Source organism: Hypanus sabinus, chromosome 6 (genome assembly GCF_030144855.1).
Source record: "Hypanus sabinus isolate sHypSab1 chromosome 6, sHypSab1.hap1, whole genome shotgun sequence".
NCBI classification, from domain to species: Eukaryota; Metazoa; Chordata; class Chondrichthyes; order Myliobatiformes; family Dasyatidae; genus Hypanus; species Hypanus sabinus.
The window spans coordinates 85,769,554-85,782,469 of NC_082711.1; the positions used below are offsets into that span (position 1 = coordinate 85,769,554).

The following is a 12,916-nucleotide window of genomic DNA, read 5'->3' on the forward strand; positions in this document are numbered from 1 at the left end:
CAATTTTCCAGTCCTCTGGCACCATGCCAGAGTCCAATGATTTTTGAAAGATAATTTCTAATGCCACCACAATCTCCAATGCTATCTCTTTCAGAACCCTAGGGTGAGTTCATCTGGTCCAGCTGACTTATGTTCCTTTATGTCTTTTAGCTTTTTGAGCACCTTCTCTCTTGTAATAGTAGCTACACCCACCTCTCTTCCTTCACACACTTCATCACGCATACTGTTAGTGTTTTCCACAATGAAGACTGATGCAAAATACCCATTTAGTTCATCAGCTATCTCCTTGTCCCCTGTTACTATTTCTCCTGCCTCCTTTTCCAGCAGTTCTATAGCCACTCTCATCTCTCTTTTATTTTTAACATACTTGAAAAAACTTTTACTATCCACTTTGATATTATTTGTTAGCTTGCTTTCATATTTCATCTTTTCCCTTCCAATGATTTTTTTTAGTTGCTCTTCATATTTTTTTAAAAACTTCCCAATCCTTTGTCTTCCCACTAATTTTTGCTTTGTTGTATGCCCTTTACTTCTACAATAGTTTTGATTTCCCTTGCCTGCCATGGTTGTACTATTTTACCATTTGAGTATTCCTTCATTTTTGGAATACATCTATCTTGCACCTTCCTCATTTTTCCCAGAAACGCCTGCCATTGTTGCTCTGCTGATGTCCCTACCAACAACTTCCAATTTATTTTGACCAACTTCCTTCTCTTTTCACTGTAATTTCCCTTCCTCCACTGAAATACTGCTACATCAGACTTTACTTTCTCCCTATCTAATTTCAAGTTGTACTCAGTCATATTGTGATCACTGGTTCCTAAGGGTTCTTTTACCTTAAGTTCCCTAATTGCCTCCAGTTCATTACTCAACACCCAATCTAGTATAGCTGATCCCCAGTAGGCTCAACAACAAACTGCTCTGAAAAGCTCTCTCTTAGGCCTTCAACAAACTCACAGTCTTGAGATCCAGTACCAACATGATTTTCCCAATTGAACTGCATGTTGAAATCTCCCGTGACTACCATAATATTGCCCTTTTGACTCACCTTTTCTCTTTCCTGTTGTAATCTGTGGTCAACCTCCCAGCTACTACTGTGAGGCCTATATATAACTGCCATTACGCCTTTTACCCTTGCAGTTTCTTAACTCAACCCACAAGGATTCAACATCTTCTGATCCTATGTAACATTTTTCTACTGATTTGATTGCATTCTTTCCAGTAGAGGCACAGCACCCTCTTCCTGTCTCTCTGATATAATGTGTAACCTTGGACGTTCAGTGCCCAACTGCAACCATCCTTCAGCCATGATTCAGTGATGGCCATAATATCATACCTGACAATCTGTAATAGTACAAGATCATCCACCTTATTTCTTGTCCTACGCACATTTAGATTCATCACCTTGAATACTGTATTTGCATTCTGCATCCCTAATGTTTTGATACTCAGCCTGTTGGCTGCAACTAAGTCCCATCACCTGCCTGTCCTTCCTGACCGTCTGAATGCAGACTATCTTTTCTTTTTTCATCATCCAGTCTTCCCTGAATCCCTTCACTCCGGTTTCCACCCCCCTGCCAAATTAGTTTAAACCTTTCCCAACAGCTGTAACAAACCTGCCTGCGTGAGTATTGGTCTCCCTTGGGAGCAACCCGTCACTTTTGAACAGGAAAGATCCCAATGATCCAAGAACCTGAAGCCCTGACCCCTGCACCAGCTTCTCAGCCACACATTTACTTGCCAAATCATCCATGTTAATGGCACAGTAGCAGACAGAAGAATTCACAATTAGGAAAACGCTTCAGTTTTAGTTTAATTGTGATTTTTTTAACAATTATACCATAAATTATTCCTTTCAGAAAAATGCGAAGGTATTTATTTTAAGAAGTCTGATCATTTGTTAGTTCCTAACAAACATACCTGAATATAAAATATGAAGGAAGCTCCTGATCTTTGTTTCAGTTTGGTTATGTCACACAGTAAAAACCTGTTCCATTCATTACTTTTTCTCTTCTCTGCTAATGCTGCTTGATTTGGTGATGTAACTTCTGATCTTTTGGAAGAGGTTGAAGCCATGCTGGAAAACTATATGTTCAGCTATGTATCTAGCTCTAAAATTACCTTCCGACAGAATGAATTCTACTATGGTGTTGTACTTTATTAATTGCAAAAGTGGTTTGAAGGAGGAGAAATTTTTAAAATGCACATTCACGTCCTATTACTGAGACTTTTCATTGATTTCAACTGTCTCTACAGAATACGTCTTGAAGAATTGCGTATGTTTTTAGAAAATGAAACTTGGGAATTGTGTCCTGTTAAGTCTAACTTCAGTATTTTGCAATTGCATGTAAGTATTCACTTTCAGAAATGGAATTTTTCAAGTCTACCTTAACTCTCAAGATGCAAATGGATTTTAACATCTATTTTTTCTAAAAATGTTTGATCATTTATCCTCGATACCTGCATCAAATAGAGACTTACTTCTAAGTACAACTTGGTAAGTGAAAGGTTGATGTGGTTTAATAGCGATCGTAAATAATCCCACTTGAGATTTTTTTTGTATAACTGGATGGGCAGTGGAGAAAACATTACAGTTGGTCATGGCTTTGTGTCAAATTTTGTAATTATGATTGCGTGAGAGGAAATTAGAGAGGGAAAAACAAAGGAGCACTTGTACTTAGTGTACTGTAAATAAATATTATTCCCTGTCACTTTTATAATCAATTAGCGGTAATAACTTGATACTTAATGACCCTACTGTATTATAATGCACCAGGAGAGGTAGCTGATGGCCAGCATGATAATAAAGACCTACGACGATCAAATATGTGTCTTAATGGGCAATAAACACAAGTTTATGATTTCTCCCCAGTCCTTTGTGATAATTTCCATTTCTAATAATTTCTTAAATATTTCTGTCAACAATTCATCTGATCTAAAAACCTGATTCTTTCATTATTTTTAAGATTTTCCTCACTTTTTATATTAAAAAAAAATTATGGTCCCTGAGCTATTCTCAGCCTTTACGAGAAAATCGATTCTTGTTTTCGGGACATAGTCAGTAGCATATTCTGTGAAGGGTAAAATCATAAATCCTTATTGACATTGTTAGCTCTGTTGTGCATGTGAAATATTCAGCTGGTTCGAGAGCTTGGATGATTTTGGAGATAGTCGCCGGGCAACAGTGGAGAAGGAGCAACAGTGGGATTAGTTTGGTGAATTATATGGCTCTGAGGGGCGAGAGTAGGACTACTGGATCAGTTTGGAGACCGATACAGGGCAAACAATGGGTTAATGGGATTAGTTTGCGAACTGAGGCAATGGTGTGGGAGAGAATGAAATAATTTCTGTGTATTGAACTCTCCCCACTGTCACCTAACAGTTTCCGAACTATTCCCACTGCCCTGTCCTTCCCCGACAGACACGTGTCGGCCAAAAAACTCTAGGTTTCCTTATAGACCTTCTTTGAAATGTTTTCTCGTGTTTTTGTGCGTATTTCTATATCTGAGGAATACTTTTATTCTTTGTCACTTAGGCTTCTTATTTAGATTGTACTCTTTTTTTCAGTAAATTCTCAGTCGTGAATTAAAATATTACCTCTCTAGTCTTTGTTTCTTTTTAATAGTCTATTATGATTACTATTTTTAAGCATCTTCATTCTGGCGCAGTCCTAAAATTTAAAAGTATTTGTCCCAACCTGCCATAGTTATCTGACTTTAATCTAAAAAATCTCAAAAAACAAAACAGTTGCAGATTCTTAAAATTTGAAGTGTGGAATACTCAATAAACAAAACAACATCAGTACAAAGAGAAGTTGATTTCATACTAATTTTTTCTTCATGGAAGTTGCCTGACCAGTTGAGGATTTACAGTAATATGTTTTGAAACAGTTTCTGCACTGTGGCCTTGCTGTAAAGCTCTTGCTACTCTTTTATAACTTCTAATAGTTCAGACCTTGACAGAGAAGAAAATAGCTGATTAACACTGAGGACTATGTTGCAATGGAAATAGTACACACATCAGTTCAACAAGGAGTGCATGGTGTTGCTAACAAAAAATATTACTTCTGCATCATTATATTCAATGGAAATGCATCCTCAGTTGTTTGTTAAAGTGAAGTACAATTTTCAGGTAACTTTAGTTCTGAATCCTGCTTTATTCAGATGCCTTTATTGAAAATTTATTGTTTTAGGAGTTTAAATTTATGCGGCAGTCTCGTTCTCCGTCAGTGTCACCTAGCAAGCAGTATTCTATGTCGTCATCTACAACAGCAGCAGGGTCTCTCTTTGACCAATGCCAAAATGGCGGAAATCCATTTGAACAGCAGACTGACAGCAAAGATGATGAAACAGAAGATGTTCTTGCTGCTAATGGGGTATGACGAGCTCTATTTGCATTTCATTAAAATGAGAGATTTCTCAGAAAGGCGTTTAACTTTGTTATTAATAGTATGTAGTGTTTCTGAATAGGCAATAGAACATCAACCAGTAAAACATAGGAGCAGTTCCTTCAGCCAATGGTATTGTTGAAACTAATTGTTAATACTTAATTGCACTAATCCCTTCTGGGATGCAGATTTATATGTGTGAACATTAGAAATAGAAACAGGACTCTGTCATTTGAATCCTCTGTCTGCTGTGCTATTCATTAGCATGTGGCTGCTCTGCGGTCTCAGCATCAGTTTCCTATACTAGCTGCCATATCCAACGTTTCCCTTGAGATATACAATCCATTAATCGAATGTCTTATATATACTTATTAACTGTGCCTCCACATCCCCTTTGGGTAGACAACAGCAAATATTCTGTGAAAAGGGATTTTTGTTTTTCATATTAACCCTGAATGCCTATTCCCTTTTGATGCTGCGAAAAAGATTCCTATGTCTACCCTATCAGATCCTTTTGCAATTTTGTATTTGCTGTTATCTTATCATGCTAAGCTAAAGCAAACATTGGTTCACTCTGATTAATGTTTCTTCAAGAACAAATTCCTTCCAGGGAATCAATCCTTTGAAGCTGTTGCAAGTCTATTCCTCCTTGGGTTTGAAGTCCAGATCTGTATACAATATTCCAGGTCCGGTCTTGCAAAACTTTATGTAACTATAATAGGATGACTTCACACTAGCCATCAAATCTTCTTCTAATAAAAACATACAACTTATTTTCCCAAATTGCTTGATGTGCCAGCTTATTAAGATACAGTAATTTTTGTCCAAGAAGATCAGTATCCCTCTGCATTGATGTTATTCAATGTGATTGATATTTTTCACATAATGTTCCATCCAACCTATGTTTTCTCTCATTTACCAAATGTGTCAGATCAGCTGCTGAACTGAAGTTGCCCAAAATGGTTGTTAAATCCAGGTGGCATTATATAGTTTGTTCACACAATTATCCATGATGCAAGTTAGGAACAGCAGGAGAATACTGTGCTCCCTGCTGCCTTTGCCATTAAGTAGATTAATGGTTGATCAAATTCCAGCCTCAACTCTACCATCCATTCTATCTCTAGTGACATATCACTTCCTTGCTTATCAAGTATCTATTTACATTCATCTTAAAAATATTTGAAGATTATTTGAGGAAGAGTTCCAAAATCTTATGACCCTTTAAGGGGAATAAGAAAAAAATGTCTCAACTTTGTCCTAAATTGGCGACCTTTTATATTTAAGTAGTGACCCCCCCCCCCCCCACCCCCAATTCTAGATTGGAAAGGCCCTCTCCACAGCCACTTAGTCAAGACATCGCAATCTTGTATATTTCTGTTAAGTCTACTCTCTCTGTCAGGTAGAGTCAAGGTACAATGCAGTACAACAGGCCTTTAGCTTAGTGAGTCTGCACAGGCATTCTTCAATGCATGGTGTGCATTTAATAAGAAAGCCTAAATTAGATTCTTTTTTAGCGATGTTGGTTAATTGGATTACTTGTTACAGGTAATTGGAGTGGGGTGTTTCTTTCCACAGTATGAATCTGATGAATTGGAGAAGAGTGTCTACCAAGATGATGACAGCGATAGTGATGTTCCAGAAGAGCTTAAAAGGGACTTTGTGGATGAGCAAACTGGAGATGTTCCACTGAAAAGGTAATCGATGGTAATTTTCCAAAAATAGATAACATTAAGGGAATTTTTAGGGGTGGTGTATTTTTTATTATTTCAGCCATTTGGAGATGTTCTGTAAAATTTTAACTCATTTGCTGTTTCTTTTATTGTATTTGAATTTTTATTGTACCCTGCACACAATTCAAGGTGTTTCTATTCACTTCTTTTAAATCCAAAACCAATACATTAATTTTGATGAGAAGACTAAACCACTGTTCATCACGATTTGCAGAAAATAATATGACGTGGAATTGTATTTCATCCTTTCTGATATTGTATACACAGCATCATATGCAATGCCCACCACATCATGGAGGTTCAGTACTACACCCTCAGACTGTATTAATGAGGAAACAACACAGTATATTAGTCGGAATTACAGCAGGTGTCATTTTTGTAGTATTAAGGTGCTTACAAATAATGTTGCAGTCTGACCAAGGTAAATCAAATTCTCAGTAATGCTTATTATTGATCCCTATGGTACCTGTGATGAAGAGTTTCAGCTGTAAAGTTTGAGTTTTCAGAGTCATAAAGGGACATGTATCACTGAAACAGGTTCTTCAGCATGCAATTTCCATGTCGGCCAACAAATACCTATGTATCCTAATTCTATTCACTGGTACTCAGTCTGTAGCAGTTCAAGTGCTTATCCAGGTATTTGTTAAATGTTGGGAGGGTACTGTCTCTACTGCCTTCTAAATAATATGTTTCACATTCCAATCACTTGCTAGGTGAAAGCAATTTTACTTGGATCTTCTTTGCCCCTCAACAGCGGCATTGAAAATTGGAGGGCACCGAGTTAAGGTGAAAGAGGGTAATGTTGCACACTATCCACCATATTTATGCCCAACATAATTTTGTAGATCTTTGTCAGGTTCTCCCTCCCCCCCACAGTCTATTCTCCATAAGCGAAAAGAAGCCCTGCCTATCCAGTCTAGGGTTGTAAAAATGGAAACGCTCAAGGATTTTAAAAGCAGGGCAATACAGTTGCACTGTCAGAGAGCAGATGAATTAAACTGATTAGATCACCGTAAAAAGAATCAACAAGAACTTAACGGATCAAGTATCATCATTCTAAAAATTCTTTTGACTATTTCTTCGTGTGTTGTTAAAATAACTGCTGCTTTGTAGTGACACAGTTATTGCAGAATTACGATCAAGTGCAAGGGCAACAGAATTTGTGTGCCATACTTTGAAGGTTGGTCTGGAGGGAAGGGGGTTGATTGATTTTAATCTTAGCACAGATGTAGAAGGAATTAAATTCTTAAAAATCTGAAACATGTTATGAAACACAGCTAAACCTAGTCCAGGTAATGGAACCAGCCAAGAGGTGATTTTGGATCTAGGCACAAGGTAGAACATTTTATCCTCAGCAAGGGCTGTCCTTTGGTCCATTGTGTCCACACCTTAATGAGTTCTGTGCCTGCCATGACTCCAAATTCTTCTTCTGTTGCCTCCACCTCCAAATCTACTTCTTTTACAAGGATTCACCACCCCCAACCAATGACCACTTCTCCTATCTTCATCCCTCTTCCTCTTGAACACCTTGCTGTGGCCTTCTGTCTACTCTGGATCTTTTCATCTCTAACTGCCAACGGGACATCAACAGTTTTCACTTCACCTTTCCTCTCACCTTTTCTAAACTCACCCCTTTTGAATGCACTGCCCTCCACTCTCCGCACCAATGCCAAATTCACAATCAAACCTACAGACATACAAATGCTGCTGTAGTCTGGTGGACTGACCTCTACCATGCTGAGCTCAGATGGCAACTCTCAGACTCTTCCTTTTACCCTTTGCACAGGATCCAACCAAGAATCACTAGGCCATTGTCTCCCACACTAACACCAACCTAATCTTGATCTCCCATCCAGTGCCACCAGCCTCATAGTTCCTGTACTCTGCATTGCTCGTTTCTACCTTCTACCTGAAAACCACAAACCTTACTGTCTGGATAGGCCTATTGTTTCTATCTGCTGCTGCCCCAATGAATTCGTGTCTACATACCATGCCTCCATTTTGTCCCAGTTGATTCAGTCCCGTTCCATCTGTATCTGTTCTCAGGATGAAGCTTTCCATTTCAGAACATTTGAATCTTTTTTTTTAAACTCGGTGTCTTCCTTCCACTACCATCAATACTGCCCTCACCAGCATCTTCTCCTTCTCTTGCATGTCTGCCCTCATCCCAACTTCTCACTGTCATAGCAGGTTTCTCTTTGTCCTTAGCTACCATCCTACATGATTTCCTATTCAGCACATTTTTCTCCATAACTTCTAGCATCGCCCAACAGGATCCTATAAATAACAACATTCCCCCTCCCACACCTTCCTCTTTCCATCGGGATCATTCTCTGTGTGACTTCCTTATTCACTCACCCTGCTCTCTCTCCTGGCACTTATCCCTGCAAGGTGGACAAGTGCTGCACCTCCTTCCTCACCACCATTCAGGGCCCCTCACATTCCTTCCAGGTGAGGGACACTTCAGCTGTTAGGGTTTCGGGTTCAACTATTGAACCTGGTTCAGCTTCCTCTACCTTACTGAGACCTCTTTCAGATTGGGGAACCACTTTGTCAAGCACCTTTGCTCTGTACGCTGCAAAAGGCAGGACCTTTCGGTAGCTACCCATTTCAATTTGCCTTCCCATTCCTATTCTAACATATCTGTCCTCTACTGCCATAATGAGGCCAAACTCAGATTGGAAAAGCAATACTTCATATTCTATTTGCTAACCTCCAACCTGATTGGCACGAACATTGATCTCTCTAGCTTTGAGTAATTTACCCCCTTCCTCCCACTTTCCCTTTTTTTCATTTCTCATTCTGATTACCCCTTCTCACCTGCCTCTGGTTCCCCTCCTCTTTCCCTTTCTTGCGTGGTCCACTGTCCTCTCTTTTTAGGTTCGTTCTTTAGCCCTTTACCTCTTCCACCCATCACATCCCAACTTCTTACCTCTTTTTACCCCTTCTCAACCCATCCCTTTTTTTTTTACCTCACTTGTCACCTGCCAGCTTATACTCTTACCCTGCTCCTTATTCTGGCTTTTGCCCCCCTTCCTTTCAGATCCTGACGAAGCATCTTGGCAGGAAACTTTGACTGTTAGTTCCCCTCCATAGATGCTGTCTGATTTGCTGAGTTCCTCCACCATTTTCTGTGTGTTGATTTTGGATTTAGAATTGTTTTTAGTAATTCTATTGTAAAGAATCATAACGGAACATATGTTAATATTGTGGCGATCCGCACACACGGGGCTTGAAACGCCATTGGAAGCTGTCAGCAGACGCACGAACCCCTCGGGGCGGACCTTCCGGGGATGGTCTGACGTCACGTCCGCCCCACTGTTCACAGGGACCCATGGGAAGGGAGTTTTAAGCGAGGGAGTTTGAATCAGTAAAACCATTTCGATTTCAGCTCTCTCTGCCTCCGTGTGTTCCTTTTGTAGCGCCTTGCGTGCCACTACATTGGTGACCCTGACATTCCAGACGGCATCTGGAGCCAGCGACTCCACAGCCAGCCATGAGTTCGAGCAATTCGCACAGCACGGTCTCTCTGAAGCTTCCTACTTTCTGGTCCACTCAGCCCCACGTCTGGTTCGAGCAGGCTGAGGCCCAGTTCAATATCAGAGACATTACAGCCGACACCACGCGGTACTACCACGTGGCCAGCGCGCTTGACCAGGAGACAGCTGGATCATTGACTTCCTACGCCAGCCACCAACGGAAGACAGGTACGCTCAGCTTAAGGCACGCTCCTGCTCCGTACCTTCGGACTCTCCCCCCGCGAGTGGGCCGTGCAGCTCCTACACATGGACGGCCTGGGCGACTGCACGCCATCCGAGCTCATGAATGATAAGCTGGCACTCATGGACGGCCATAAGCTGTGCCTTCTATTTGAACAGTTGTTCTTCGAACAAATGCCAGAGGACATTCGCCTCCTCCTCGTGGGTGAGGATTTCAGCAACCAGCGTCGGGTCGCGGCTAAAGCAGACGTCCTTTGGCAGAGCAAGCAACGTGGAGCGGTCTCCACGGGCCTAGCCACAGTCGTGCGCCCCAAAGCACCGGCCCTGCAACCGAAGCCACCGAGACCCACGGGGGTCAAGTCGACAGTTCAGAGCAATGGTGTTTCTATCACCAAAGATGGGGTTCATGCGCCCACTGCTGCCATCCACTATGTGCTATTCTGGGAAACGCCGGGGCCAGCCATCGCTAACGGCTATGACGGCTGGCCACCAAGACAGCCTCCTGTACCACTGGGACCGGCACTCCGGGCGGTGCTTCCTGGTAGACACTGGGGCCGAAATCAGCGTGCTTCCTCCCTATCGCACTGAATTTCGGGTCCATTCGTTTCACATGGACTTTCTCGTTGGTGGCAGTGTCACAGCCGCTACTGGGGCAGACTTCCTACGTGCCAACTGCCTCCTGAAAGGCCAGTGTTTGGTCCACACCGAAATGTCCCAGACTTTCCAGCTCGGAGAAGCCAAGCTACTGGCCCTCCTCCTGGATTCCGTGACTCTCTTGGGTAACGGATTTGCCAGGGTGTTGGCAAAATTCCCCTCCATAATCACCCCGCAGCTCTCCACGGCCGACCCCAAGCACAGCGTGCAGCACCACATCCCCACGCAAGGCTCGCCGTTGCACGCCTGAGCTCGCAGCCCTCAGTACCCCGTTCGGCTCGTTCGAATTCCTGAGGATGCCTTTTGGTCTCAAGAATGCAGCCCAAACTTTCCAGAGGCTCATGGACACGGTGGGGCGTGGCCTGGATTTCGCTTTCATTTACTTGGATGATATCCTGGTGGCCAGCAGTTTGCACCAAGAGCATGTGGCACATTTGCACCAGCTCTGCCAATGCCTAAGCGGCCACAGACTGGCAGTCAATCCGGCAAAGTGCCAGTTCGGGTTGACGGAGATTGACTTCTTGGGCCACAGAGTCAACCGGCATAGCGCAGTTCCCCTACCGGACAAGGTCCAGGCCGTCCACCTATTCCCCAAGCCCAACACGGTCAAGGGCCTGCAGGAGTTCGTGGAGATGGTCAACTTTTATCACCGGTTCGTGCTGTCGGCGGTCCGCATCATGAGACCCTTGTTCCGAGCAGACCAAGGAGGCGCTGGCGAAGGCAGCCCTCCTGGTGCACCCGAGAGTCGATGTACCCACGGCACTCACAGTGGACGCTTCTGACATGGCGGCAGAATCCTGGAGCAGCTTGTTGAAGACCAGTGACGGCTGCTCGCTTTCTTCAGCCGGCACTTATGGCCACCGGAGATGAAATACAGCGCCTTCGACAGAGAGTTGCTAGTGCTCTACCTGGCTGTCCAGTATTTCCGGTACTTCCTCGAGGTATACAGACCACAAGCCCCTCACCTTCACACTGGCCAAGGTATCGGACCCATGGTCGGCTCGGCAGCAGAGGCACCTTTCCTTTGTTTCGGAATTCACCACGGACGTTTGCCACATCGCAGGAAAGAACAACGTCGTCGCCGACACACTGTTTCATCCCTGCCTCCACTCAGTAGGCGTATCGTTCTCAGGGATAGGCTACGCAGCAGTGGCAGAAGCACAACGGTTGGATCATGAGATTCTGGCTTACCGCACCGCCGTTTCGGGGCTCCAGCTGGAGGACGTCTCCATCGGCCCGGCAGCGGATCGACTACTGTGTGACGTGTCTACTGGCAAACCCCGACCTGCGGTTCCAGTGGCGTGGAGACGCCAGGTGTTCGACACGCTGCATAACCTGGCCCACCCATCCATTCGGGCATCCATCAAGCTGGTAGCGGACAGATTTGTCTGGCACGGTTTGTGCAAACAGATCGGACACTGGGCCAGGACCTGCATACACTGCCAGACTGCCAAAGTCCAGCGGCACAAGAAGGCTCCCCTCCAGCAGTTCCAGCCGCTGCAAAGAAGGTTCCAACACATCCACAATGGCATCATCGGCCCCCTGCCAGTCTCCCGGGGTGCCAGGTATATCTTTACCGTGGTAGACAGGTTCACCAGATGGCCGGAAGCCGTACCACTCGCAGACACGTCCACTGAGTCCTGTGCCAGGAAGCTCATTGCCAGCTCGATCGCCAGGTTCGGCCTCCCAACGGACATCACCTCCGACAGAGGGGCGCGGTTCACGTCCAGGTTGTGGACAGCTCTAGCGCAGCTCCTGGGCACCCAGCTGCATCACACCACAGCGTACCATCCCTGGTCCAACGGTTTGGTAGAGTGATTCCACTGGCATCTCAAGTCGGCCCTGACGGCTCACCTCAGGGGCCCCAACTGGACAGACGAGCTTCCCTGGGTCCTACTGGGCATCCTGACGGCCCCCAAGGAGGACCTGGACACCTCCTCGGCGGAATTGGTCTACGGTGCTCCCGACGGTCCCAGGCGAGTTCGTACCTGAGGCCCAAGGTTCGGCCAAAACTCCAGCAGCGGTGCTAACGAGGCTGCATGACAAGGTAGGGACCCTAGCACCGGTCCAGACCTCCAGGCAGTCCCACGCCATCCTTCACCCCTAAAGACCTCCGAGACTGTGAGTATGATATTATTCGCAGGGGCATGCACAGGTCATCTCTACAGCGGCCGTACGAGGGACCTTTCAGGGTGATCCGTCACAACGGATCCACGTGTGTCATGGAGGTGGGTGGCCGAGAAGAGACTTTTACAGTGGACCGTCTCAAACCGGTGCACGTGGACATTGAGCAACCAGTGAGGGTACCCGCACCGCGCTGGTGAGGCCAGCCACCCAGGCAAGCCACACAGACTGGGTGCTCCACTCCCCCGATGGACGTTTCTGGGGGAGGTGGTGTGGTGGCCCGTACGCACAGGACTTGAACA

General features: G+C 44.5%; 1 protein-coding gene across 2 annotated transcripts in view; it reads left to right on the forward strand.

Annotated features, from left to right (window-relative positions):
* The window catches only part of vps50 (VPS50 EARP/GARPII complex subunit), a 200,031-nt gene that overhangs the window by 130,890 nt on the left and 56,225 nt on the right, over positions 1-12,916 (forward strand). For both annotated transcript variants that reach the window (XM_059972546.1, XM_059972548.1), the window contains exons 17-19: positions 2,257-2,347; positions 4,193-4,375; positions 5,963-6,081. In XM_059972546.1, coding sequence (XP_059828529.1) covers positions 2,257-2,347; positions 4,193-4,375; positions 5,963-6,081 — 393 coding nt within the window. The remainder of the gene's footprint in view (positions 1-2,256; positions 2,348-4,192; positions 4,376-5,962; positions 6,082-12,916) is intronic.